The following is a 25,218-nucleotide window of genomic DNA, read 5'->3' as shown; positions in this document are numbered from 1 at the left end:
AACGTATGCATAAAACATACCTTTTGCTAGTTCTTGCTAGCAATTGCTTACGATTTTCCAAGCTCTGTAAAATGAGCTTGAGCTTTTGCTTAACTGGGACGTTCCCTTTAAGTATTATTTTCATATTCATGAAAGAAAGACCGCACTTGTGAAGGAGTGGTACAAATCTACAAGAAATTACTCATAAGTAGAGTAAGAAACTTTTTCATTTCAACAACGGGAATGTCCAGTGGTTAGCACGCAAAATATGATCAAAAACAGGTAGGACATCTGACTTCGGTGGAGAGCAAAGAGACCTCTCACCACGTGCAAATGACGTGCGATCTGGAAGATCCGGGCTACTGTAAGCAGTGATGGGAATCAGCCAGTAATACATGTGTGTGTATAGTTGTGTGTATGCGTCCGTGTGTGCATTTATGAGTGTCATTTCATAGCTCTTCTGCTATGTCAGGAAGTGTTTCCGCACACACATGCCCCTTCAAATACATGCAGCCACACTCCTTTGTTCTTGTGTTCGCACAGGCGTGACGTCCCTATTGTTGAAAACGCAAGCAATTGCTTGTGCGGGACAAGCAAAAGGTGTTAGCATAAGCAAAAGGTTATGCATATGGATATAAGCAATTGCTTAAGCTAGACCTTTTGCTAGACGAGCTTGTGCTTTTGCTTAAAGCAATTGCTTACAAGCAATTGCTTGTTTTATGCATTCGGCCCACTATTTTCGCTTGTTTTTTAAATATGTGAATAGCACCCGACTCACCAAATTCGCGAATATAATAACCTCGTGAAATGTATGGCATGTACAGTATGACCCTGGCAATTACAACAGCTACACCAAATAATCAAGGTGAAAATATAGGAATGTATGTGTGTAACATTAATTGATTTTGCTGGTCTTTTTATGTTCTTCTGCGGGTAATTGGATTGAATACACACAGTGTGCAAACCGTCTGAAATCCTTGGGAAGATTCAAGCCTGCCTTATCCTCCAAGGAAAGGTCATGACCACTTTATAGCATCAGATGTAGGTTTATGATCTGTACCACATTTCAGCACCCTTGCACATTAGTATCAGCACAGAATGTTGAAAACTGTGATTGGGTTGGCAAAGCAATACCAGCTTGTGGTGAGAAGCACCATCACTTGGTGAATCATCGTTAGGGAGTGATGGGCGGTGTGCGAGGGGCGTGGTCATCGCCTGGGGGTGATGGGTGGTGTGCGAGGGGCGTGGTCATCACCTGGGGGTGATGGGTGGTGTGCGAGGGGCGTGGTCATCGCCTGGGGGTGATGGGTGGTGTACGAGGGGCATGGAGGTAGCTGGAGATGGCTGACTGGAGAGCACTAGCTCTTTGGGTCTCCTCCTCCTGGAGTCTAGCCATGTCTAGCTCCCTGGATCTCAGCTGCTCCTGTACAGCATCCAACTCTCCTTGCTTGCTGGACAGCTCCATCTTGGATCTCCTTGTCACATCTGATAGACAGGAGGAAGAGTGTAGGAACAACAATCTGAATGCAGCAGACTTTTTATCTCTCTTCAAAAAACATATATATCTAAGGATGCATGGCAAAACAAAGTTTGTACATATCATCCAATTGTCATATAAGTCTATTTTCTTTTATCTTTAATTATCAATCTTTGATGTGATGATTCAATCAACATACAAAATATTGAAACCGTATAATGAAATATCACAAAAATAATATCACCAACTCTACCAAGTTTTGTCTACAATGTCACCAATACAATGCCAAGCGCTTTTTGCATAATCACTATCCTTATCAAACTATCCTCAACTGGCAATACCTGCATGTTTCTTACAAAATTACCTTGACCTATCTAAGCTTGTAGGTCATTGTGTAAAGAGGGGGTCAAATAGACCTTTAATGTGGTGAGCAGTGATGTCAGAGGTCACTCACCTGCGAGTTTGGTGTCCAGCTCCTCACAGTGTTCCCTGAGCTCCTGGAAGCCAGCCAGCTTGGTCTCCATACGCTGCAGCTCCTTCTGGTGAAGAAGTTCAGCTTGGTGGACAGCTGAAAGCTTCTCATTGTTCTTTCCTGCCAACTCCTGGAAGAACAGAGACAAGATATCAGAGTCATTGATATTTCACAATTGTAAATCTAAACATGATTGTTCTCAGTTTCTTTAAAAAGGGAGAGAGATTGGAGATCTTGATAAATTTGCCCTGTTTGCCTTACAGTAGATGATGAATAATAGGATAAGTTTTGAGTCTGGTACAATTCAGCTTTGTAGACAAAAGGGGATGATGTCTTTACATAATAAAATATCCAAACTTTGTTTCTTCCTTCCCCAGTATACCCTAGTTACTTTATACAATGCAATTGTTATGCCTCATTTGATGTATTGCAATATTGCTTGGGGACACACATTTAGGACTCATGTACATAAGTTGTATGTTCTTCAAAAGAAAGTTGTCAGGTACATAACAAATTCAAACTATAGATCACCCAGTACTCCTTTGTTTTTGCAGCTACATATTTTGCCGTTTGATGAAATGGTTTCTCTTCAATGCTTAATATTTATGTTTAAATGTCGAGCTCTTCAATATACATTTTGTCTGATGTGTTTGTGGAAAATTCTTCCATCCATCGTTATAATACTCGCCAGAGCAACCTCATCCATCAGCCATATGCAAGACCACAAACTACCTTGAATTCATTCAGAATAGTCTGTGTTAAAGAGTGGAATAAGTTGCCCCGTAATATAATTAATTCTACTACACTGTCTCGATTCAAAATTTTGTGTAAAAGACACCTTTTCGACAGATTGAAATTAGGTACATGAATGTAGAAAATGAGATGAGGTAGCCATGTGTGAAGTGTGCATGCATTTGTGTATGCGTGTGTGTGTGTGAGTGTGTGTGTGTGAGTGTGTGTGTGAGTGTGTGTTGTGTTGTGTATGGGGGAGCTGGTATACGTGTACTTGTCTGCATTTATTATGTTGTATAATTTGTACATTATGTTATATTCCATGTAAATATGTTACACCTTGCCATATACTGTAGTGTATTGTGTAAAGGGGCCCCGACCACAAGCTGTGCTTCACTGGGGTCCCAAACCTATCATTCTGAATTTTTGCAGTTATGTCTTGTATTTTTGTCATGTTTGATTTGGTTTGAATAAACTGAACTGAACTGAACTAGCTACTGTAATTAGTTAATCTATCTGCTTCCAGCACAAACAGTCTGTGGCTCTCATACTGTATCTCCTAGAGAACAGTTGGTGGAAGCATTACGCATCAAGAATGACTTCCCTCTACTTGTGTAAGACTGAGGATTACCTTCTTTAGAAAAATGAGAGATTGTGTTCATCCAAAATAACAAGTTGGGAGTATTGTTTGCCAGTGTGTCACAGTCTTAGTACACTGAAGATGATATTTCCATTATCATAAAAGCCGCGGTCACACTTGCAAAACTATAAAAAGTTTACCTTCAAGAACACTTTACAAAGTTTGTTCATCCATTCACACTGGCAGCCAAACTCCCCAAGTTTTGGTTCTTATAAAGTTCTCAAATCGAAATTTGGGTCACTGGTGCACATGTGCAACAAACAAGAAAGTGCATGTTGTCTTTACAGCTTCGGAGGCACCACGAACGGGAAGTGGGCTGGTCATGTGACAAACTTTGCCAAGTTTCAGCTACGTGCATTAAGACTGCACAAACTTTGAGAAGATTTGCGGGGGTAGGGTAAATTTCCACAGTTCTAAAGGGAAGTTTTGAGAAAAGTTTTGTGCAGGTTTCCTGAGAACTTTTTTAGGAAGATGCATTCAGACTGGCCAAACTTCAAAAACTTTGCCAATGTGACCCTGGCTAAGGAGAGCAACCTAATATTACAATGATGTAGGGACATCAATTCTGGAACACTAAATGTGAGATAACTTTCCCTTTTTGATAAAATCCCCTTAATTATATTCTGGAGATCTGTTAAGGTTGGATGATGGTATCAAATGTGCATATCATTCCATACCACAAGACATATGCAATAGGGAGGCAGAGAAGACATTGCTTGTGGAGCTAGCCAGTTAAAACCATATTGAATCCCCGAGGTCATCATACTTTTAGCTTCAAATAATAGAGTATCTTGGCAGTCGAGATGAGACAAACTGGAGGTAAGTCCCACCTGTGTTAATTCCTGCATGCGTCTCTTGAGAGACTCCACCTCAAGGTTTAGGTTGTTGTTTCTGGCTTGTAGCTCCCCAACCAGCTGACTCTGGTTGTTGGCGTGCTGCTGCACATCATCTTTGGCGTTTTGCAACACCCGCAACTTGTCCTCCAAGAACTTGCTTCTCTGTTGCTGCAAAGGGAAGAGATTAGTGCACATACAGTATATCTCCTTGTTTGTGTGTGTGATTAAAGGGGAGGTCCACATTACTGCCTTCCAAATATGAAACATTTAATCAATACATATAGTGCACATAACTCATAACAAGGTGTTCATTTGTGTCTTGATAAACATGATTTTGTTGTGTATTTTTCATGAAGGCAATATATTCCAGTCATTACAAGGGTTGTATCCCTATATTCCTCCATTCCTATATTCACAAATCTAATCTGTACATACATGCTAGTTGTCCATTTGTTCCCCCTCTCCTTTCATTCTGTGTTGACTTTAGCCTTGTATGCACTTGTGATTATTTTGATGATTTTTCAAGTTATGAAAATGTCACTGAGTAACACAGAATAAACAAAAACTAGATAAAATCAAGGTCAACTTAATATTTCACAACTTACATTGGATATCGAAATAATTAGATATGATAAGATATAGATTTTCCTTTCTATTATTGTTTATACTATGATAAAATTGATTTCCTTTGCCATGGGTCATTCTATATTGCATTGTTTGCAATACGCCAGTTCACAGTTACAATCTGAGCATGTGCAGATATAAGTCATAGCAAACTTCTTTGTATCCATTTAAAACCTTATGGTGGCTGGCAATATTATCATAGTAACCAAGATAACCATCAAGCGCACCACCCTCTTCTACCTCTTTCATCAAGTTCTGTGAGGGAAGTACTAATCACCGTGGCAACAAGGATGACACCTGTGTACACCACCTACCTCTTCTTCTTTGACCTGTTTCTTGGTGGCCAATATTTGTTCCTCCAGACCAAGTCTCTCAGTCAGCTGCTGGGCCTTCAGCCGGCTCAGCTCTTCCTCAATGCCCCTCCGGTGGTCTTCCAGTCGCTCGATGCGGTCCCGGTACGCCCTCTCACTCTCCTCATACCCCTGCCGAAGATGCTGCAGTTCAGACCTGTGCCGGCGATCGATGTCACCCATTTCATCACGGTGCTTGATTCTCTCAACCTGAAGTAGTTCTGTTTCAATACAATACATATATGTACAATCTATTTCACTTCTGCTATCTCAAGTTTTTGAACTTTGATAATAATCTGCTATAAGAAACTCATTAAACATGTAGAAACAAATTGAAAATAACACACAATAAAAAAACTTCATTTTGGGGAAAGAAAATATCTTATTTCTTCTGTAAAAATAAAGATCAGACAGTAGAAAAAAAAATCATGTTTGAGGACTTCTGATGATGAATTGAAATATCAAACTATATAACCCATGCCAAATGAAAAAGCTCACATTACCTATATCGATCCCCATATATGTGTGTTGCTGTTTTAATTTACAAAGTCATAAGCTCCTGTGTTTTGAAAAACCTTTTCTTGGTAATTGCCTGTATAACCCCAACATTACATTTATGCTTCCTACATGACCAATCCTGTTCAATGAATTTGGGATACTACTTTCTGAAAACACACATGAATAAAACAAAATTGTGCAACAGTTTTGTGCACTTTAACTTTGTTTAGATTTATTATGCAATATATCCAGTTATGAAATCAGTGAGATTTAGTTTATATATGAAGAGAGTCCGGTCAACTACTAAATTGGACGCATGTCATTACCGTGTGTATTACGCGTTAGAGGGTTAACAAGTACGCTCAGACGCAACAATACGATCAAGCCATATAAGGTGTAGTTAGCAATGGGCACTGCGTATGAGTGCACTTTGGAAATGACATGGCTCCACAAAGATCACAGAACCAGTTTTGACCAATCACAGGCTTCAAAACTCATGAGCCGAAAAGCGAGTTGGCCACACTCTCTTTATATACAGCACTGCTTCTAACTAGAGCAGTCTTCACTGATGATATTTGTGAGTGCTTCTAGCTACAGCAGTCTTCCCATAAGTCCCTCCCTCTCTTCCAACCTTCTGTCCTGGTGCCCTGCATCTTGACCTCAGCCTGAGAGGTCATGAGTTCTTCCTTCAGTTCATAGATCTGGTCCTGTTGCTGCTGCACTCTTCTCTCCATCTCATCCATCTTGCTCTCTTGCTCCCTGCCCCGCTCCTTGGCTGAAGACAGCTCTGTCATCAGCTTCGTCTCTGCCGCCACTCTCTCCTATAAAGACACATATCATTTCAATCAGACTCCTCTATTCGGCGAGGAATAAAACAATCTCCACTATCAAACAGTACGATGTGAATATCAACCAATCCTCACTCCTCACAGGTACATTCTGTAAGACACATGAACTTGCAAATCAACTGCTCTACACTCCACTCAAATCTACTTCCACACCAACATGACTACCTGGCAAGCCTGGAAAATCTCATCTTCAAAGATATATTTATGCATAAATGCTGTGACCAATAAATTACAGATACAAACAGAAATCTGGATTCCACTTACATCAAACTTTGTGAGGTCATTGATGGTGTTGCATATCATTCAGAAACCAACACCATCATGCTCTGCATTCCATAGAATATCTTTTACCAGCTACATAATTCCTACTAAGGGAAGAATGACCACTGCTCAACACACATCACAAATTTGTAAAGAAATAACAAAAGAAAAGTACACAGAACATAAAAACAAGAGTGACTGATGCCAATGAACAATAAAAAGAGTACTAAGGTGGTTTGCTGGATGACCCATCTGAGCCTTTCATACAGGGTCTATGGGTCCAGTCTCGTAATCATCTTTTAGTAATAATAATCATGATAAATAACATTCATATATTGCTCAATAAAGGCATTTCTCAATGCATTAATATAGAACAGAAATGTTGAATTAAGATAAAGAATATAATTATGAACAGGGCTTGACATTAGTGGTGGCCGGGTGGCCTAGGGCCACTAAAAATTGGTGTTGGGCCACCAAATTTATCTTTTGGCAGCCCGATCAGGCAACTAAGATTCAAAAAGGATTGTTACGTTTACATTTATCTTGGGTCATGACATTTCTTTTTTGGGCCACCAAGTTTTTAGATTTTAGATTTTAGTGGCTTGAACGGGCCGTCAGAGAAAATGTTAATGTTGATTCCTGTGATACGTATAGCAAAAGAGAGAAAAAACAAGCAAAAGTAGAAATTACGCAGTGCGTAATATATGTCCCCGCCGGAAGTAGCATTTTGTAGCAAAATGTGCAATATAGGTCAAAAATCAAGGTCAAAGGTCAAAGAAGTCAAAGGTCAAAATTCTGTGTAGAAGTTTTGAAGTGCTCACCTAGTGCCATCACATAAAGCAAACAGAATCGAAATCGGGTTAGAAATGGCGAATTAGTAGCATTTTGTAGCCAATGTACAATATGAGTAAAAAATCAAGGTCAAAGGTCAAAGAAGTCAAAGGTCAAAATTCTGTGTGGAAGTTTTGAAGCGCTCACCTAGTTCCATCACATAAAGCAAACGGAATCGAAATCGGGTTAGAAATGGCGAAGGAGTAGCATTTTGTAGCCAATGTACAACAAAATGTAAGTCAAAAATCAAGGTCAAAGGTCAAAGAAGCCAAAGGTCAAAATTCTGTGTAGAAGTTTTGAAGCCCTCGCCTAGTGCCATCACATAGAGTAAAACGGAATAAAAATCGGGTTAGAAATGGCGAAGGAGTAGCATTTTGTAGCAAAATGTACAATACAGGTCAAAAATCAAGGTCAAAGGTCAAAGAAGTCAAAGGTCAACATTCTGTGTAGAACTTTTGAAGCCCTCACCTAGTGCCATCACATAAAGCAAACAGAATCGAAATCGGGTTAGAAATGGCGAAGGAGTAGCATTTTGTAGCCAATGTACAATATGGGTCAAAAATCAAGGTCAAAGGTCAAAGAAGTCAAAGGTCAAAATTCTGTGTAGAAGTTTTGAAGCCCTCACCTAGTGCCATCACATAAAGCAAACGGAATCGAAATTGGGTTAGAAATGGCGAAGGAGTAGCATTTTGTAGCAAAATGTACAATACAGGTCAAAAATCAAGGTCAAAGGTCAAAGAAGTCAAAGGTCAAAATTCTGTGTAGAAATTTTGAAGCGCTCACTTAGTGCCATCACATAAAGCAAACAGAATCGAAATTGGGTTAGAAATGGCGAAGAAGTAGCATTTTGTAACAAAATGTACAATATAGGTCAAAGGTCAAGGTCAAAGGTCACAACTGAAATTCTGTGTAGAAGTTTCAAAGCTCCCATGTAGTGCTATCATATAAAGCAAACAGAATCAAAATTGGCTGATAAATGACAGAGAAGTAGCAAATTGAAGATTTTGATCACACGGACGCACACACAGACACACGGACACACGGACGCACGGACACAGACACGTACGGAGCCCGTTTCATAGTCCCCTACTCGAACTCGTTCGGCGGGGACAACAAAATGATTATTTGAATAAGTGAGTTTTGAGCACTGATTTAAACTTGTCTACACTTAAAGCATTTTGAATGTGAAAGAGGAGTTTGTTCAAAAGAATGGAGCAATGACAGAAAATTCCCTGTTTCCATAATGGGTACAAGTGTGAGGACCATATAACTGCGGAGTGGAGGATGAACGGAGAGATCAGGTTGAAATAGAGAAGTGGACAGAAATCAAGTATTTGAGATAAGATGGGGCAACATTACTACATATCTTATAAACCATAAGGAGTTCTTAGGTGATACATTGATGTATGGGGAGCCAATGTAGGAATTGCAGTATTGTGGTCAGATCTTTTGATGTCAGATGTGACATCAAGTCATGCCTTCTAACATCACCTCTGTAAGACAGAGATGATATTGAGGTTTGTTGAAAAAATCGGAAATCAAAATTTTCAGGTGATTTTGATACATGAAAAAGGCAAAATGTCTATAGACTTGAAACAAAAAAAAATCGGAAATTAGATTTAAATCTACAGAATATCATGCCTGGTAAGAGGCAAAACACTGTGAATTCAAACTTCTGGTATTTTTAGTACCCTTTTGAAGCACATTGGGAAGTGGACTACTTTTGGCTCGGCTCAGTTAGGAACGCTACACTACAGGAGTGTTCGAGCACTCCTCTGGCGCTGTTTAGGTACAGTTTGGTTCGCTTTAGGAGAGCACTCAAATGCACTCTATGGTCTATCCACTGAGCCACAGCAGTTCTGACTCATGCACACAAAAGGACCCTATTCTTCTTAAGGTGTATGGGTGAGAATGATCTGAACAGCTCATGTAAATGTAAACTAGAAGCTCGTGAAAAAATGCCAACATCTCTAGTTTTACCCTTGGTGATTGTAACAGTTAGGTAAAACGTAAAGACCAGGCAGTTCAAATCGCATGAGAAATGATGGAGAACAGTAATTGTATCCATACCATTTAGGACATCACATCCAATCTTCTACACACAGTAACTAAAAGACTTCTAATCTCATGCTACAGAGTGCCAATTTTAGAAGAAACAAACCTCTCTTGCTGCCTGCATTTCTCTTTGCTGTGATGTCATCATGGTGGACATTTCTTGCCTTGTGTCTTCAAGGACTGTACTCAGGTCATGTGACTTCCTTTCAGCCAATGACAGCTCTGCCTCTGTCTTTGATAACCTGCCACAGTGACGTGTATCAGACATGTGTTAGAAATGTGATTCCAGAGTAAACAAGTGGAAGTGTCAGGTGAAAAGCTACATATCTACACTCAGGTAAAGATACAAAAACTACCAATGAATGTATTCTTTTCCCATGCTGATTACAATAGTCTTATTTTGAAATTGAATACTGAACTACCGAAATTGTCACTTTGGTTCCAGGGCAACGTGTTATCTCTCAACTTGTCGAAAACGAGTTTTATTCATTTTAAAGGTTATAGAAGAACAAATCATGATCCAGAAAATAATGTGTTACTCATAGATGATATTGCAATTGAACAAAAATCATGTATAAAATCTTTGGGTGTTGATATTAAGGAATATTCAAATTGGTCTGATCATGTCAGACATATATCAAATCCTATTGCACGCAATATTGGTGTTCTACGTAAATTACGGTATTTTCTTCCGGTAGAAACTCTTTTTGTATTGTATAATTCACTCGTCTTGCCATATTTAAATTATTGCAACATTGTCTGGGCAACTTCATACAGTAGTACAAATTCAATATTTTTTGCTCCAAAAGAAAGCCATGCGTATTTGTGCTGGGGACTGATTATAGAGCTCACACAGACCCAATATTTCAAAAGCATAACATTTTGAAAATTGATGACATTAATTTTTTACAGACTGCTACCTTCATGTTTCCCTACAATATTCAGTGTTTACCTTCTTATTTCATGAATATTTTTCAATAAACAAATCCACTCCCTACCCTACAAGAAATGCCTCCAATATTCATCTTATAAATCCCAGAACTTGTTTAGCTAAAAAATCAATTCGGCACACTGGCCCAGACGTATGGAATTCTTTACCATCTCAGTCCCATGCAATTCACTCGATTGGTTCCTTTAAAAGATTTGTTAAACATATGCTTGTTGCTAAATATCAGTGACTTAATTTACATATCCAGAACATGAATTCTTTTGTTACTTGAAGCATCTTCATTCTATGCTGTACTCTGCCTTCTGTTGTAGGGATGCCATGGAATGTTTCTCTATCTTTATACACAGATGTAACTGGTCCGTATGTTGCTACACCCAGCCGTTACCTGGCAACAGGGTGAATGCACCTGCAATAGTGTTGTATTTGCATAGTGTGTTATTGTACAGTGAACGAGGAGTCTTTCTTTCTATTTCTCTCTCTCTTGTTCTTTCTCACCATCTTTCATTATCGCTGTCCCCTTTCTTCCTTGTTTTTCTCTCTTAGCATCACCTGTGTACATGTCCTTGTATGTTTTGTTGTGTAACTGTTTTTGTTGTTTAAAAATAGTTTGTTTTGTTGTAGTTAAGTAAACCGATAGTTGGTTGAACTGTTTATTTATTCATTTGTGTACGAGGCCCCAATATCAAGCTCGGCTTCCTGGGGATCCTCCTGTATGGTACCTTGACTCTTTTTTTTTTTGTTTTTGTTTATTATGATTATGTCTTCGTTCTTTGTCACAATGATTTGATTACCTGTCATGTGCAAAATCAGCCATGAATTTTTATGAATCATGTGTTTATTTCTGAAAGTGATTAGTTGATTATATTGTACCATACAGAAACAATAAAATGAAATGAAATGAAATGAAATGAAATCACACCAGTGATCAAGCATACATTGTATGATCTATGCCATCTCGAAATCATCTCTTGACTTACTAGTTGATCTCTCTGACATACTTCTTACAGAATGTTCAATGTTCAAAAGCAATATCAGGGTAACATTTTGGAGGAATATGCATACACTGCATTTGGTCATTGCATGAACATTTCCTCCATTTTAATACTTTGTATGCATCCATTCAGCTGCATACTTATGTTACACCAAGTGCTAACTTAAAATCACTGCAGTCCTGATTAATCAAAAGCAACTAAAATGTGATTTGCCATACAATAAACATCACTTTTCTGTAAACTACCGTTTTTAATGTATTAGTATCATCTGGAGTTATCCAGTAAGATGTTGTTTCATTTTTCACAGAAGGGCAAAGCATAATACATGAGTATTCATAAGCTCCCAATTATATATCAACTCACAGTAAGTTCACACAGTAATAACTAGTACCAAATTCATTAAATGGAACTGACTGGTGTATAATAACTATTTTGCCTACTGACTGCATACCTTCCATCAGGCTTGGGTCTGAAACTTTGAAATGGTTCTTACTTACACAAATGTCTCACGAAAGCAATTGACTAATTCTGTGGTTTAGTACCAACAGTATCCAAAGGGATAAGACACACATATGTTTCAAGTAAAATAAAGATGACCGATTCCAATGATGGAATTCACTGGCATTCACAATGTATCCATCCTGGCTACCAATGGACACTTGGCAGGACATAAATGTTTGTTTGTGAATCTATTTGGTGGAGTGCCACAACAATATGCAACTCAACACAAAGTGTCTTCCTCTTTAGTTGAAGAGTTTGATTGCAAAACAAGTTAACTCCATTTTTGTCAATTTGAGATATTTGAGATTAAACCTGCTAGAAAACAAAGGAAATAATAAGAAAATACAGAATATTTTGATCATAATTTCAAGAATATTCCTTGTTATCCAAAAAGTGAGGTATCACCGGAAGAATTTTATTTTGCTTTATCTGATGATGGACGTAAACCTAAAATGTTTAAAAATGGCACTTAATCTGTTTTGCGATCAAGCTCTTCAGTTGTAATTGTACACAGTGTAGAGATATGTCAAGATGTTGGTGTTTAAAGCCTACAGACTTACTTGGCAGCCATGGCATTGAAGGCTGACTTCCTCTCTGCCAGTGCTTCCTCCAACATCCTGAGCTTCTTACTGGAATCTCGCTTCGTCCTTCCCATCTGGTCAGTCTGCTGGTCAATCCTCTGAAGAAGATCTCTAGCCTGTGCACAATGTCAATGACACTGTCATGTAAGCACCTCTCTCTACAATGTTCATGACACAATGCTTCACCCAAATATATGTGTTGATTGAGTGAATGCAGTAATATCATGAGATAACATATGTGAAGTATTAGTATTCAGTATCAAACATTAAACTAGCTTCAGATTCTGTCGATGAATGGATAATTCCAGTGAAAAGGGGGGGGGGGGGTATGAAAAAAAATGGCAAGCCTCAGTATTGGCCCTCTGCATTTCTTTCTTCTTCCTTTTTTAAAACACAAGGTGATATTGACAGTCCAAAAGAAAGGCAGAAGAGGGATGTGATGAGAGTCGCATTATGTAATTTCCTTACTAGAAGACGCACCTGTTGGGTCTTTTCATTCTTGAGTTGCCTGATCTCTCTGGATAAGATGTCCTGCCTGGTCTGGTGGGAGGCAGCCAAGCTGGCTCGCTCCTTGTTCCTCTCTTCTAGCAGACCTTCCCATCATAAACATACGAAAACAAATCATAGAAAGCAAGAAACTACTACATTCCAAAATCTTTGTGAATGTTTCACGTTGATAGAGATTTAGTACACCCTAAAATGCTCACCCATAGCAGCAGACAAGTCATATCATTCACTCCAAGGTTCTCTTATCACAGCTTTGATTTACATCTGACACTTTTATAGTATGGCAACTTCAAACTTGTGCATCTGATGCCCTCAGCACTTATAAAATACATCTACATATTTTGGTCTCTTTCATGAACATGGGCTTCTGCATTTATAAAAAAAAAAAATCACATCTATAGATCTTGAAAACCCCAGCTGAATTTACTCATACTTTAAAGGAATCAATTCCCAAAAGGGCAATTTTGAAAGCAACAATACTGTTAACATTCATACAAATCATTCATTCAGTTTACTTCAAATTAATATGGCCTGGTCTTAAAAATCAAAACAAGAATAGCAATTAGTGGGACTAACTCTAAGCATTAGCCAGTAACAAAGACTGATATGACAATCTTCTGGACTGATATCCATTACAAAAATACCCATAATTTCTACAATCTTTCCCAGTTGAATGGTTGTAACTGCTTACCAATAGCCTTGATGATGTCCTGTGGGATGTTGTTGCCTGCCAGCTCTATGGCTGTGATGCTATGGTTGTGTTTTAAGCCAGCTAAAAGGGCTCTGCCACCAACAATGCCAACATTGTTCCACCTCAGATCTTACAAAGACAAGGACAAATTTGCTCATAGTGAATACCTTCGTTTCATTACTTTCAATAACTTTTCTATTCATCCAGTTCACAAACACACAATTATCATAAATAATATTACTTATCAAAGAAATGAATGCTGTGCCTCCTTGCCACTCACTTTTATTCTCCTCTTGTCCAAAAATTAATGAAATCAGTTCTCCACAGCAGAGCAGAAATTGCACACATACACCACAGTTAAAAGCGTAGGAACACAAGAATGGCGGTCAACTTGAAAAAAGTAAACAATACAGAGAATTAAGTGTGTATCTTTGATGGTTACAGTACATTCAGTAGTAAGATGATTTACCAATGGTCTTTATTGAGCTGTTTCTGGAGATTGCAGTGGCAAGATGATCAGCGCCATCATGGCTGACCTGGTTGTTTCTCAGGTCAAGCACTTCAAGGCTGTTGTTGGCAGAGAGTCCTTCAGCCAGAACACCAAACCTTGCACCATCTAATCCAAGACTATTCCACTCCAGGCATAATCTGGCACAGCAAAGTTCACAACCGCATTCTTAATCAGATGCACATCATAATATCTTAATTAAAGATGATCAAATGAAAAGAGTAACACTGAAATGAGGCTAAGCTTATTCTTGGTGCAGTGCAAGTTTTGTGTTTGCATGAAAGGATGACAAATTAAATTTTGTTAGATTCTCTGCACACGGCATGCCATCAAAACGCAGGGAAGACTGTGATAAGATGTACATGACACTTACAATGAGTAAAGAAACCTAGTCTGAGAGAATAATTATACTAAGCAGAATAGAGTCCAAACATATCTGACACCTCTCTTTGGCAGTCATTAGCCCCTCACAGCCAGAAAATATCCCCCTCCTAGAAAACATAGTGATATATACCCTGCATATACTGACTATCTGTCTAGCACAGCAAGCCACCACTGATTTGTTCTACATGTATTTCTATTTTCATCCATTTTCTATCTATTTTCACTTGACTGTTAACCTGCATCAGCATGCCCAAGTTGAGCTGCAGCTGCAGTCATTAGATCAGCTTCAAAAAAAGTTGTGACATTGAATCAATCAAGCAATCAATACAACGTAGGGCACTGTAGAACCAGAAATGTTCACATGTATTCTAATTTCCTGAATTTCACAAGAGCCAAAAAGTCAAAATGCACACGAAAGTTCTTGTCTACACTATAGGCATTGAATGGCAGTAGCAATTCGCGAATATTCTATGCTGCAAAAAGCCTGTCGGCTCCAGTTTGCGAAAATTTCATGCTGCAAAAATATCTTGCTTTACAGTACAGATTACAAAAACTTCTGAAAGTTATGAATGCTGGCCACAGCATGACCGTGAATCATATTTCATCACAGGCTTCTAGATTTTGAAAAAGAACCAATTGCTTGCGTGTGCATGTTGGAAATCTTCCACTCTTTTCAAACCATAATTTCTGGAGTGCTCATTCATCACACTTCTTGTGCTGTTTACTCACTTGTATTCTATAATCTTAATTTAGACACTCATAACTTCAGGACTTGGCCATGAATATCATCTACGCACTGGCTTTATTTTGACTTCATCTTACTATAATTTCTAAACAAAATTTAAGGATACATTCAGTTAATAAATGTTTATACTTGCCATACATGTGCACTAATAAGCCTACACAAGAATTGATAAAGCAACTTGACAGATATATATCTTCTAAGCACTTTATCAGTCCATTGTCTTGAACAAGACAGTTTGTACAGATTTTGTCAGCATAACGTGTATTACAAATCATAATGGCAACAAGCCTATCTACAGTGGTCACCCATCTACGACAGTCATCCCTAATCCTTACCCTTGAGTGGCTCTTCTATAAAGCATGGACTGTACTTTTTCATGACCAGCGAACCCAGGGATGACCTGTTAAATGTCTTATTACACTTTAGAAGCTGGGATAGGCTCAAGCCTGGTGGCCTTATTTTGTTGTTGTTGTTTTTTGGTTCATTACACAGCATGACACTACATGACAGTATAGAAGTGCCGGCGGCAGACCTCTGTCTTTTCCTGGTGGATTAGTGCACACACATGGCTTTCTTTGCACTACACAATTCTGTTTGAGGAGGAAGTCTATAATATATTTCTGGTAGGAGGCTGACCCTCTGGAGGTATTACCTTCTAATGGTGTGATTCTGTCTGAGGAGCTTGCCCACACTGTCTGCACTTCCTGACCTCAAATTGTTGCCTTTCAGGTCCAAAGCTCTGACAGATGCATTAGAACACAAACCATGGAGGAGGGGCTTGGCTCCTGGAACAAAAGACACTTCTTGAATGATCTGCTCTTGACTTGCCAAGACTACTTGATTTATTGAATGTTACAGATGACCATTAACTTGTTCATATGAATATGCACCCAATACTTTCATCAAGCATCCAAATAAATGCTAAAATGTTGATCCAAAATTATTAATCTTTTTTTTTTTCATATAAATATACAAGGTGCTGCAAAGTCTGGCAAACAGTGTTGTTGACATAGTATGATTCCTTTAAAAAAAATCACTCTTCTGCTTTCATGTGTTTGCTGCTTCAAGATAACTATTTGAATATTTCTTTATTTCACAAATAATACACACTTGCACTTATCTTCTTTCTTTCTGCCACAAAGGTCTCAAAAATGGTTGTTCTCCACAGTAACCAGACCAATAGCAAAAAGATTCCAAGAGAATTCACAGAGTTGCACCTCTAACCTTCATCACCAATCAAGCAGTCTGCCAGTCGCACTTCCTGAAAGCTGTGGTTGGTGGCCAGAGCCGACCCCAGCACAGAGCATGTCTGGGCAGTCAGAGATATGGTGGAGAGGTCCAATGTTGAGGGAGAGGAGATTCCTGCCTTTCCAGAAGGAGTGCTTTGTGAACCCCTCTTAGAAGATCCAGGGCCCCCTCTCAAGGTGGGAGCTAGCTGTGCTAAGACACTCTGTTGAGGTGAAATACCATGCTCTCTACAGATCTGCAAGTAGACCACCTTAAAGGCTTCCATGACTCTGTCACTGCTATACCCCTTGGTATGACGAATGCTCCGGCACCATATACATCACTGCATTGTGCATAAAGGAGTACAGTTACTGTCAGGAATACCTGTGTGTGGTGTGGCATAACTTATACCAATAACATTGTACCATAGGCTTATTTGAGCAAACATATTACACTGGTTAGGATAATCAGAAGATATATACAGTTTACCTAAGTTGTTCTTTATTTCATATTTCTTAGATTTTTGTCCTTGTATAATGAAAAATTATATCATTTTGCACAAAAATACTTCAATGAATACTGTAAAACCTGGAATGTTTCCATGAATTTTAATTTCACAAATTTTGCGAGAGCCAAGATCCACAAAATTAAAATGCACGCAAGAGTTCTTGTCTACACTGCTGCATTGAATGCCAGTGACAACTTGCAAAAATTCATGCTGTAAGAAAGGCCGTTGGCTCAGATTCAAGAGAATTTCATGCCGTAAACTATCTTGCTTTACAGTAAAACATACCTTGAAATGTGGCAAAATGATCAAGTCTTGTCATACTGACTACCAGTACTTTAATCGCTTGAAGACTAGTCTGAGTATACTAGTCTGAGTAAGGGGTTAATGTTCATACACTACATTGCAAAATTTGCTGCTGTGATATCACACTGCCACTTTCCAACCAGAAGTGTGCATGGATGTATCCAAAGAGGTTCTGAACCTCTTTGACTGTATCCTCCGGTGTGTGCACAAGCTCGCTCTGAAAATCTCACAGCTTGCGCGCTGTCTGTATGTGCTGGATGCGTGATGTGATGTGACGTCACGTCATGCAGGATTCCAGAAAAATCGCCCAAAGGTTAGCGGACGGCGGAATTGACCAAGAAAGTAAACCCGTTATACAGTTGTACCTACAAAGTGATTACCGTAGTTTGCTAACAAACTGGAGTACCCACCTACTCTATCAGTGTAGAATAGTAATTTGGAATATATGCACAATATCAGGTTAGTACTGATTTTATTTTTCTCGTTACAAATTTTTGTAAAAAGATGTCAGACTTCAGCTTCACGAGGCTGATTCGTGTGTGGAGAGGTGAGAGCCATAGAAAAAAGCACCGAAAATATTTAGTCGGATCAGGCCGCTAGGTGCGGCAGCCTTGCATTGAGCGAACCCGCTGGCGCCCGTGTTTCGATGGGTCGCTGTGAATAGGTTGACTAAAACTCAGTTGTTGTAAAAAAAAAAAACAGACAGAATTTTTTCTTCTTTTCATCATGAATAGTGGACATGTGTGTGTAACAAAAAATCACCGTGCAAAGTAATCGCACCAGCGACCCCAACCCGTACCGAGTCGGGGTCGCATGGCAGCCCTATGGCTATCGAAGAACCGCCTGAGATGGCTTAGCATTTCGGTGACCAGAGACCAAAATACAGGATTTTACACTGAAATTCGTAGCCATACTGTTTGAATAGATAAGATACTTACAATCAGAGGCGCGGAAATCAATTTACAATATAATCTTTTCAAGAGTTCAGTGAAGGATTTTATCCGAGGTTTTAGTCCCTCCGCACTTCGTATCATAGTACAACTTACACAGCACATGCGCTAACAGTCTTGCTGTCCATCGGGTATGGATAAAACGTAGCACGTGTAATACACAATGTATGCGTGTGGCAAAAAACAAACAGGACAGCTAGCTGAGAACTGAAATGAATATTCATTTGCGCATGCGCAGATCATTTTATTAACGTGATGTGTTGAAAATGGCGATTCGCATCTCACGGAGACGGTCTCAAAGATGATGACGATTTATCTTATTTTCGGAGGTAATGGTGAGGGGTAGGGTAAAGCCCCCAGTATTCGGTCATTTAAGCTTTTCTGCAATATTTTTTAAACTAAAATGATACATACGTATACATCATATCTACAGCAATGTATGTGAAATATATCAAATTTCTTTAATCTCAATTTTCATTTTGTTAAAGGACAAGTTCACCTTCATAAACATAAGGATTGAGAGAATGTAGCAATATTCGTAGAACACATCATTGAAAGTTTGAGGAAAATCGGACAATCTGTTCAAAAGTTATAAATTTTCGAAGTTTTTGTGCAGTAACCGCTGGATGAGAAGACTACTGCAGTGTGTGAATAACTTCGATGTCACATGCGTACAACAATATAAGGAAAATATAAAGAGAATTTCACAAAATTTCATCTTTTGAAAAAAGTGCACATTCCCCCGACTCGTTACCGACAAATGTTATGGGTAATATTATTCCCCCTGCCTTTAGAAAGAGGCAAGTCAAGTGCTCTTTTATTATGCGTAAAAAGTGAAAATATGTTGAATTTTCTGTACATTTTCTTTGTACTGTTGTACGCATATGACTCACAAGCTGTAGTAGTCTCCTCATCCAGCAGTTCCAACACAAAAATTTTAAAAATTCATAACTTTTGCATCGATTGTCCAATTTTCCTCAAACTTTCACTGATGTGTTCTACTAATATTGTTGCATTCCCTCAATCCTTATGTTTATGAAGGTGGACTTGTCCTTTAAACATCTCACAGAATTGCACAAATTCCCAAAATATATCACCTTGAAAATCCCCCAGAATACATTTACCGCAACCAGTATTCGGTCATGCAATGTGCGCGTCCAAAGTCAATGCATGTTCACGCTGGGATCACAGCAGCTGAAAAATGCGCTGCGCACTGCCTTGCTGGCGCAAAATTGCATCGGGTACGTGGTGGCGCCCGTTGGTGACTGAATACTGGGGAATCGGCACTTGCATTCAACCCTTGTACATTGAGTCACTGCATCAGCACATACGGAAATTTTGTTTTTCTTTTGTGTTTTTGAGGATACCATCACACTCCAAGCTTGCGATTGTGAGCAAGAAATCCCGCAAGAGAATGGCCTATTTTTCGATTTTTAGAGCTTTTTCGGCGACCCTCTCTTAAAACTGGGCTTGATCTGCATGCACTTTGGGAAAGTCGTGCCGATTCTGCATTTTTTACAGTAAAATTTGGGATTATGGATGGGTCTTTGGAGGGGACTAAGGGACTTTCCTGTTTTGAATAAGAGTGCAAGTACTGGTATGTGAATTGATGTGATTTGCATGAGTTGTGACTGCAGAACTTACTGGCTGGTGATAAGTGGTAAGTGACCGAATTCCGGTAGGTGACTGAATACTGGTACTTTTACCCAACATAGTTGCCTATAATATTCAACAATATGGTATTACAACATGTGACTTTTCGTTGCGAATCCAAGTACAAATGTACAAGTGTCATTTTGAACGATGAGTTGTTTACTGAATTGCAAGCATCGCAGTGCATTTGATTACTTCACTAAATTGCATTCCCCACAAGTCGTCGGGGCACTGTTAGTCACTGGTTACAGCGCCCCGCGCCGGGGTTACGTGCAAAGTTGCAACAATTTATATGTCAGATGTGAGATGAATAAAAAGTGAACAGAGAGTGCAGGGAGCTTCACGAGTCTCTCTCCCCCGGGGCGTCATGACGAGGCTCTCCGGAGGCCTCATGAGGCGGAGGAGTGCAGTGCTTGTACGGGGAAGCAGACCTCGTTTCCCGTACTGATATCGATAACATAGATATGTAGTGTCATTAATGAAGATTACATTTAATGAGTTTGAGGTGACAAAAAAATGATGTCAAGTAATCAAAACTCAAAAGCGATCGTAAAGCGATCGCTGAGCTCTCTTTGTGTTGTGGGCCGTGCACTTGCCGGTAACGGTACAGCCCTGTCTAACCTTCTGAACCTTCTGAAAGTTATAGCCAGCAGGGCAGCACACTGCATATCGCTGACTTTGGTGTTGAATACACGTGCGTGGTTATGCTGTAAGTGCCCCCTTGAAGCTCTCCGACGATGACACCTTAACTACTGTAAAACATGAAATATTCGCGGCATGAAATTTTCGCGAATTGGAGCCGAAAGCCTTTTTCGTGGCATGAAATTTTACGAATTGCTACTGGCATTCAATGCATGTAGTGTAGACAAAAGCTTTCGCGTGCATTTTAATTTCGCAAATTTTGGCGCTCGCGAAATTCGCGAAATTAAAATGCACGCGAAAATTTCTCGTTTTACAGTATATCATTTTCTAATTTATTCCATGCCATGGGAGTCCTTACAAAAATGAGTTCTTGTATGTATCCATTCTTGCAAATGGTATTTGGATTTGCATGTCATTTTTCCTCCTTGTTTTCCTTTCTGGCAAATATGTGATGTACTTATTGGCTGATATCCCCACCATTCCCCGCTGTATCTTAAATAACATGGTCAATCTATTCCTTTCTCTTCTTGTTTCCAGTGTTTCCCATTTCAAATCAGCTAGCATCTGTGTGACACTGCTACTCTTGCTGTAGTTTCCTAGGCAGAAGCGTGCTGCTTTCCTTTGTATCCTTTCCAACTTCTCAATCTGGCCTATCTTGTGTGGATCCCAGGCGCAAGATGCGTACTCCAGTATGGGTCTTACTAGTGTGGAATAAGCTGTTGCTTTTACTTCCTTGGGACAAAACCAGAGGTTCCTTCTCAAGAATCCCAGTGTCCGGTTTGCTTTAGTGACAGTGTTGTCTACATGTTCCCCCCACGAAAGCTTGCTGTCAATTTGAACTCCGAGATAGGGCTGGGAACTTGAATGATGGAGGGTCTGCCCACAAAAGACATAGTCTCGAGTGGGTGGTTTCTTTTTGTTAGAGATAACCACAATAGAACACTTAGAAGGATTAAATGACATCTTCCATGTGTCTTGCCATGTTTCAAGAGCCCTGAGATCTTCTTGCAGGATGTCCATATGTTCTTCTTCTGTGACAGATGTGTATATCAGACAATCGTCTGCGAAGAGCCGCGTTGTACATTTAATGTGTTCTGGGAGGTCGTTTATGTATGTCAGGAACAAAAGGGGTCCAAGAACCATGCCTTGAGGTACGCCTGACAGAACTTGTTCTTCCGAGGACATACTTCCTTCACAGACCACCCTTTGTATCCGGTTTGTAAGGAAGTCCCTGATCCATACTTGTAGGTTGTTTCTAATACCATAATACTCAAGTTTTCCTAATAACCTTTCATGGGGTACTTTATCGAATGCCTTTGAGAAGTCCAGTATTGCCATGTGAGTGGATTCCCCTTTATCCAATGACTGTGAAATATCATCAACTGTGACTATTAACTGTGTTTCTGTTGAGCGTTTTGCTCTGAATCCATGTTGTGAATCCACAAGTACTCCATTCTCTTCAAAATGGCCCATGATGTGAGAGTGAATAATATGTTCTAAGATCTTGCATGTGATGCTAGTCAAAGAGACTGGTCTGTAACTATCGGGTGCTTCCTTACTTCCCTTCTTGAATATCGCACAGATGTTTGCTTCCTTCTACTGCCATGGTAGTGATCCTTGGTCAATTGAGGACTGGAATAGATCTGTGAGTATTGGTGCTAATTTCATAGCGAACATCTTCAGGAACCATGGTGGCAACTGGTCTGGTCCTGGTGCTTTATTTGGCATCAAATTCATCAGTTGTTTCAAAACTCCCGCTTCAGAGATGATTAATTCTGGAATATCCCCAATGGCACTGGGTCCCATTGATGGAACACTTTCCTTGCTTTCTTTTGTGAATACACTTGCAAATTGGTGATTGAGTGCTTCCGCTTTCCCCTTGCTATCACTTATAATAGTATTGTTTACCACAAGATCTGCAACTCCCTTCTCCCCATTTCCCAGGCGTTTCATATAAGACCAGAACTGCTTAGTGTTCTCCTTCATTGCTGTGATGAGATTCTTTGATGTAAAATCTTGTTCAGCTTTATTTAATTCTTTCCTTAATTCCTTTTGGCACATTACAAAGGCATCCCAGTCTCTTTTGTCTCGAGTTTTCCTTGCCCTGTTGTACGCCCTCTGTTTTCTGCGTCTGAGTCGGTGGTGGTGCCTAGTAAACCACGGTAGGCTACCTGGTTTAGCGGCTGTTTTCTTTGGGATATGTTTATTCATAATATGTTTGATTTTTGTTTCAAACAAGTCCCATTTTTCCTGAACGGAGGTCTTCCCCATCAAATAAAACTGTTCCTTTAATTCATCCAGCTCATTTCCAATCTGATCCTCATCTGCTTTACCACGTACAAAATATTTCCTCCTGGGCTGATGTTTCCATTTGGCCGACAGATCTAAGTTTGCGATGACTATGTCATGATCACTTACTCCTGGCTCTACCTTGATATCCTGCACAAGACTTGTGTTGTTTGAGAAAACTAAGTCCAAGATATTGCCTCTTCTAGTTGGTTCCTTTACATGCTGATTCAGTCCAAAACCCGTCACGGTCCCGAACAATAATTCTGCTGTTTCCTTAGATGCAGAATGGTCCTGTGCTATTTTAGAATCATCCCAATTGATGTTTGGCTGGTTAAAATCACCTGAGAGCACTATGTTGTACCTCTTGCCTTTGTTGCATATCTTCTCGAAAGAATTTTCAAGTTCATATACAAACTGTTTATCATCATGTCTGGGCTTGTATGCAGTACCAATCAAAAATGAATGCCGGCCTTTTAATTCAATTTGATTCCACATTATTTCAGTATCTGTTTCAAACTCCTCTTTGCGAATCATAATGAGGTCCTTCTTACATGCTGTTAGAATGCCCCCATGAATACCCTCACTCCTGTCCCTTCGATAAACATTTTAAGTATCAGGAAAAATTTCACTATTGTTTATCTCCGGTGAAAGCCAAGTTTCTGTCCCCTGTATGATATCAGGTTTAACCCCGGGACGCTCCGTGTACACAGTTATACTGTGGGAGCACTGCGTGTTGGGGCTGGTCGCAGTTTAACCCCGTCGCGGAGGTACGTATTTGTCCGTATGGGGTCGCTGCTGCGGTTAGTCGCAGTTAAGCCCTGTCGCTATAGTCTATAGCTATACAGAGACTGGGCGGGCTGTGTAATTTATAGAAACGCTGATAGACTTTATTAGTGAAGTTTAGTCATGTCACAGTGGTCCCGTAAGTGTATAACTTTAGAACTCTGTAAAGAGCCGCCAGTTGTCGAATTGGTAGTAAATTTATACGACTTAAACTTACGAGTAAATTAGCTGAGCTGAGGAAAATCAAAACATGATGATGGCCGATGGAGGCCCGAGGTGAGGGAGGTCTAACGGCGTTAGTGTCTAGTAGGCCCTACTAAGTCTAAGTAAGTTTAGGTGTCTATTCTAGTGTCTAAAGGTTAGACACTTAACGTTGCGTTAGTGGAATAGTGCCGTGGCGTTAGAGTTAAATTCAAGTTAACAAGTACGAACGTCGATGTACGCGTATGGGACTACACTAACCGATGACAACAACCTTGACAGAATAAGAAAAACAGTTTGCTTTCTTCTGAGTATTTTCAGCAACTAATAACAAAATTTGGATTCTACAGGCACGTCTTACCTTTATGTCACTCAAAGAGATATGAAATATCTAAATTACTCCTTGTTCATCAGTTCACATGAGAAAATAAACAGAGGCAGATTCAGGAGTACCAGTACACAATGGTACAGCAGGAGAGTACGAAAAGTCTTGTTGACAAAAATTCAAATGAGAAGCGCGCCCTCACTTTCCGCCGACCCGACAGCTAGCTGCCAGTTCGTCTGACAAATACTGGCAGACCGCATTGATTCGCAGTCTGACCACCACCGCTGATGAGATCGTTTGCAAACTGGTGATGACTGACAAGATCTACGCACCCAGTTCCCATGCAGTAACACGTATCAATACAGGCCTACAAGGTACAAAAGAATGATCTGATCAAAATAAAGTACAGTCTCATTATAGCGTTCTTGTTAGAACAGTATTGTTGAAATTCAAGATTTATAAATACAAGTTCAAAATTTTGAAATTCCCTGCCCAGTGACAAAGAGGAAATCTCCGTTTTGGAAATGAAAAAGTCATCTGTAGCCTATTAGGGCTTATGGAGGCTAATTATAGTTATTTTGTCAATAGGGTGTTTAATATATACGTATGTTTTTCTTAGCGAGGCAGTTTTATGAATTAGATTATATGTAAAATCTTTATTTTTTTGTGATGTAAATATTAGTGACGAGGAAATAAGTTTCTTGCAGGAAAGTCAGTGTGTGTTTAATTACAAATAATTTTTTAAATTCACATAATATGCAAAAATTGATACTAGTTTCAATATGGACGTTTGTAGGCCTCTTACATTTAATATGTTATATTGTCAAATTGTTTTATGATATGTTATATATGTTGTTTTTCCAATATTCATACATG

The 25,218-nt window shown here is 39.4% G+C and overlaps 1 protein-coding gene across 1 annotated transcript; it reads right to left on the bottom strand.

Annotated features, from left to right (window-relative positions):
• Nucleotides 1-1,001: 1,001 nt before the first annotated feature.
• On the bottom strand, nucleotides 1,002-24,489 carry LOC139742809 (leucine-rich repeat-containing protein 45-like). Its single transcript, XM_071653323.1, has 13 exons — nucleotides 24,379-24,489; nucleotides 16,686-17,031; nucleotides 16,114-16,246; nucleotides 14,294-14,472; nucleotides 13,825-13,953; nucleotides 13,107-13,219; nucleotides 12,606-12,742; nucleotides 9,710-9,845; nucleotides 6,240-6,429; nucleotides 5,075-5,331; nucleotides 4,131-4,304; nucleotides 1,911-2,058; nucleotides 1,002-1,464 (listed from the first exon to the last, which is right to left on the bottom strand). Exons 2-13 carry the CDS (start codon nucleotides 16,972-16,974, stop codon nucleotides 1,268-1,270), a joined length of 2,082 nt encoding a protein of 693 aa, XP_071509424.1. The 5' UTR covers nucleotides 16,975-17,031; nucleotides 24,379-24,489; the 3' UTR covers nucleotides 1,002-1,267.
• Between the last annotated feature and the right edge of the window lie 729 nt (nucleotides 24,490-25,218).

Source organism: Diadema antillarum, unplaced genomic scaffold (assembly GCF_040938485.1).
Source record: "Diadema antillarum isolate AM-2024a unplaced genomic scaffold, OU_Dant_1.0 seq00001021_RagTag, whole genome shotgun sequence".
NCBI lineage: Eukaryota > Metazoa > Echinodermata > Echinoidea > Diadematoida > Diadematidae > Diadema > Diadema antillarum.
This window is presented reverse-complemented; position numbering and strand designations above follow the sequence as displayed.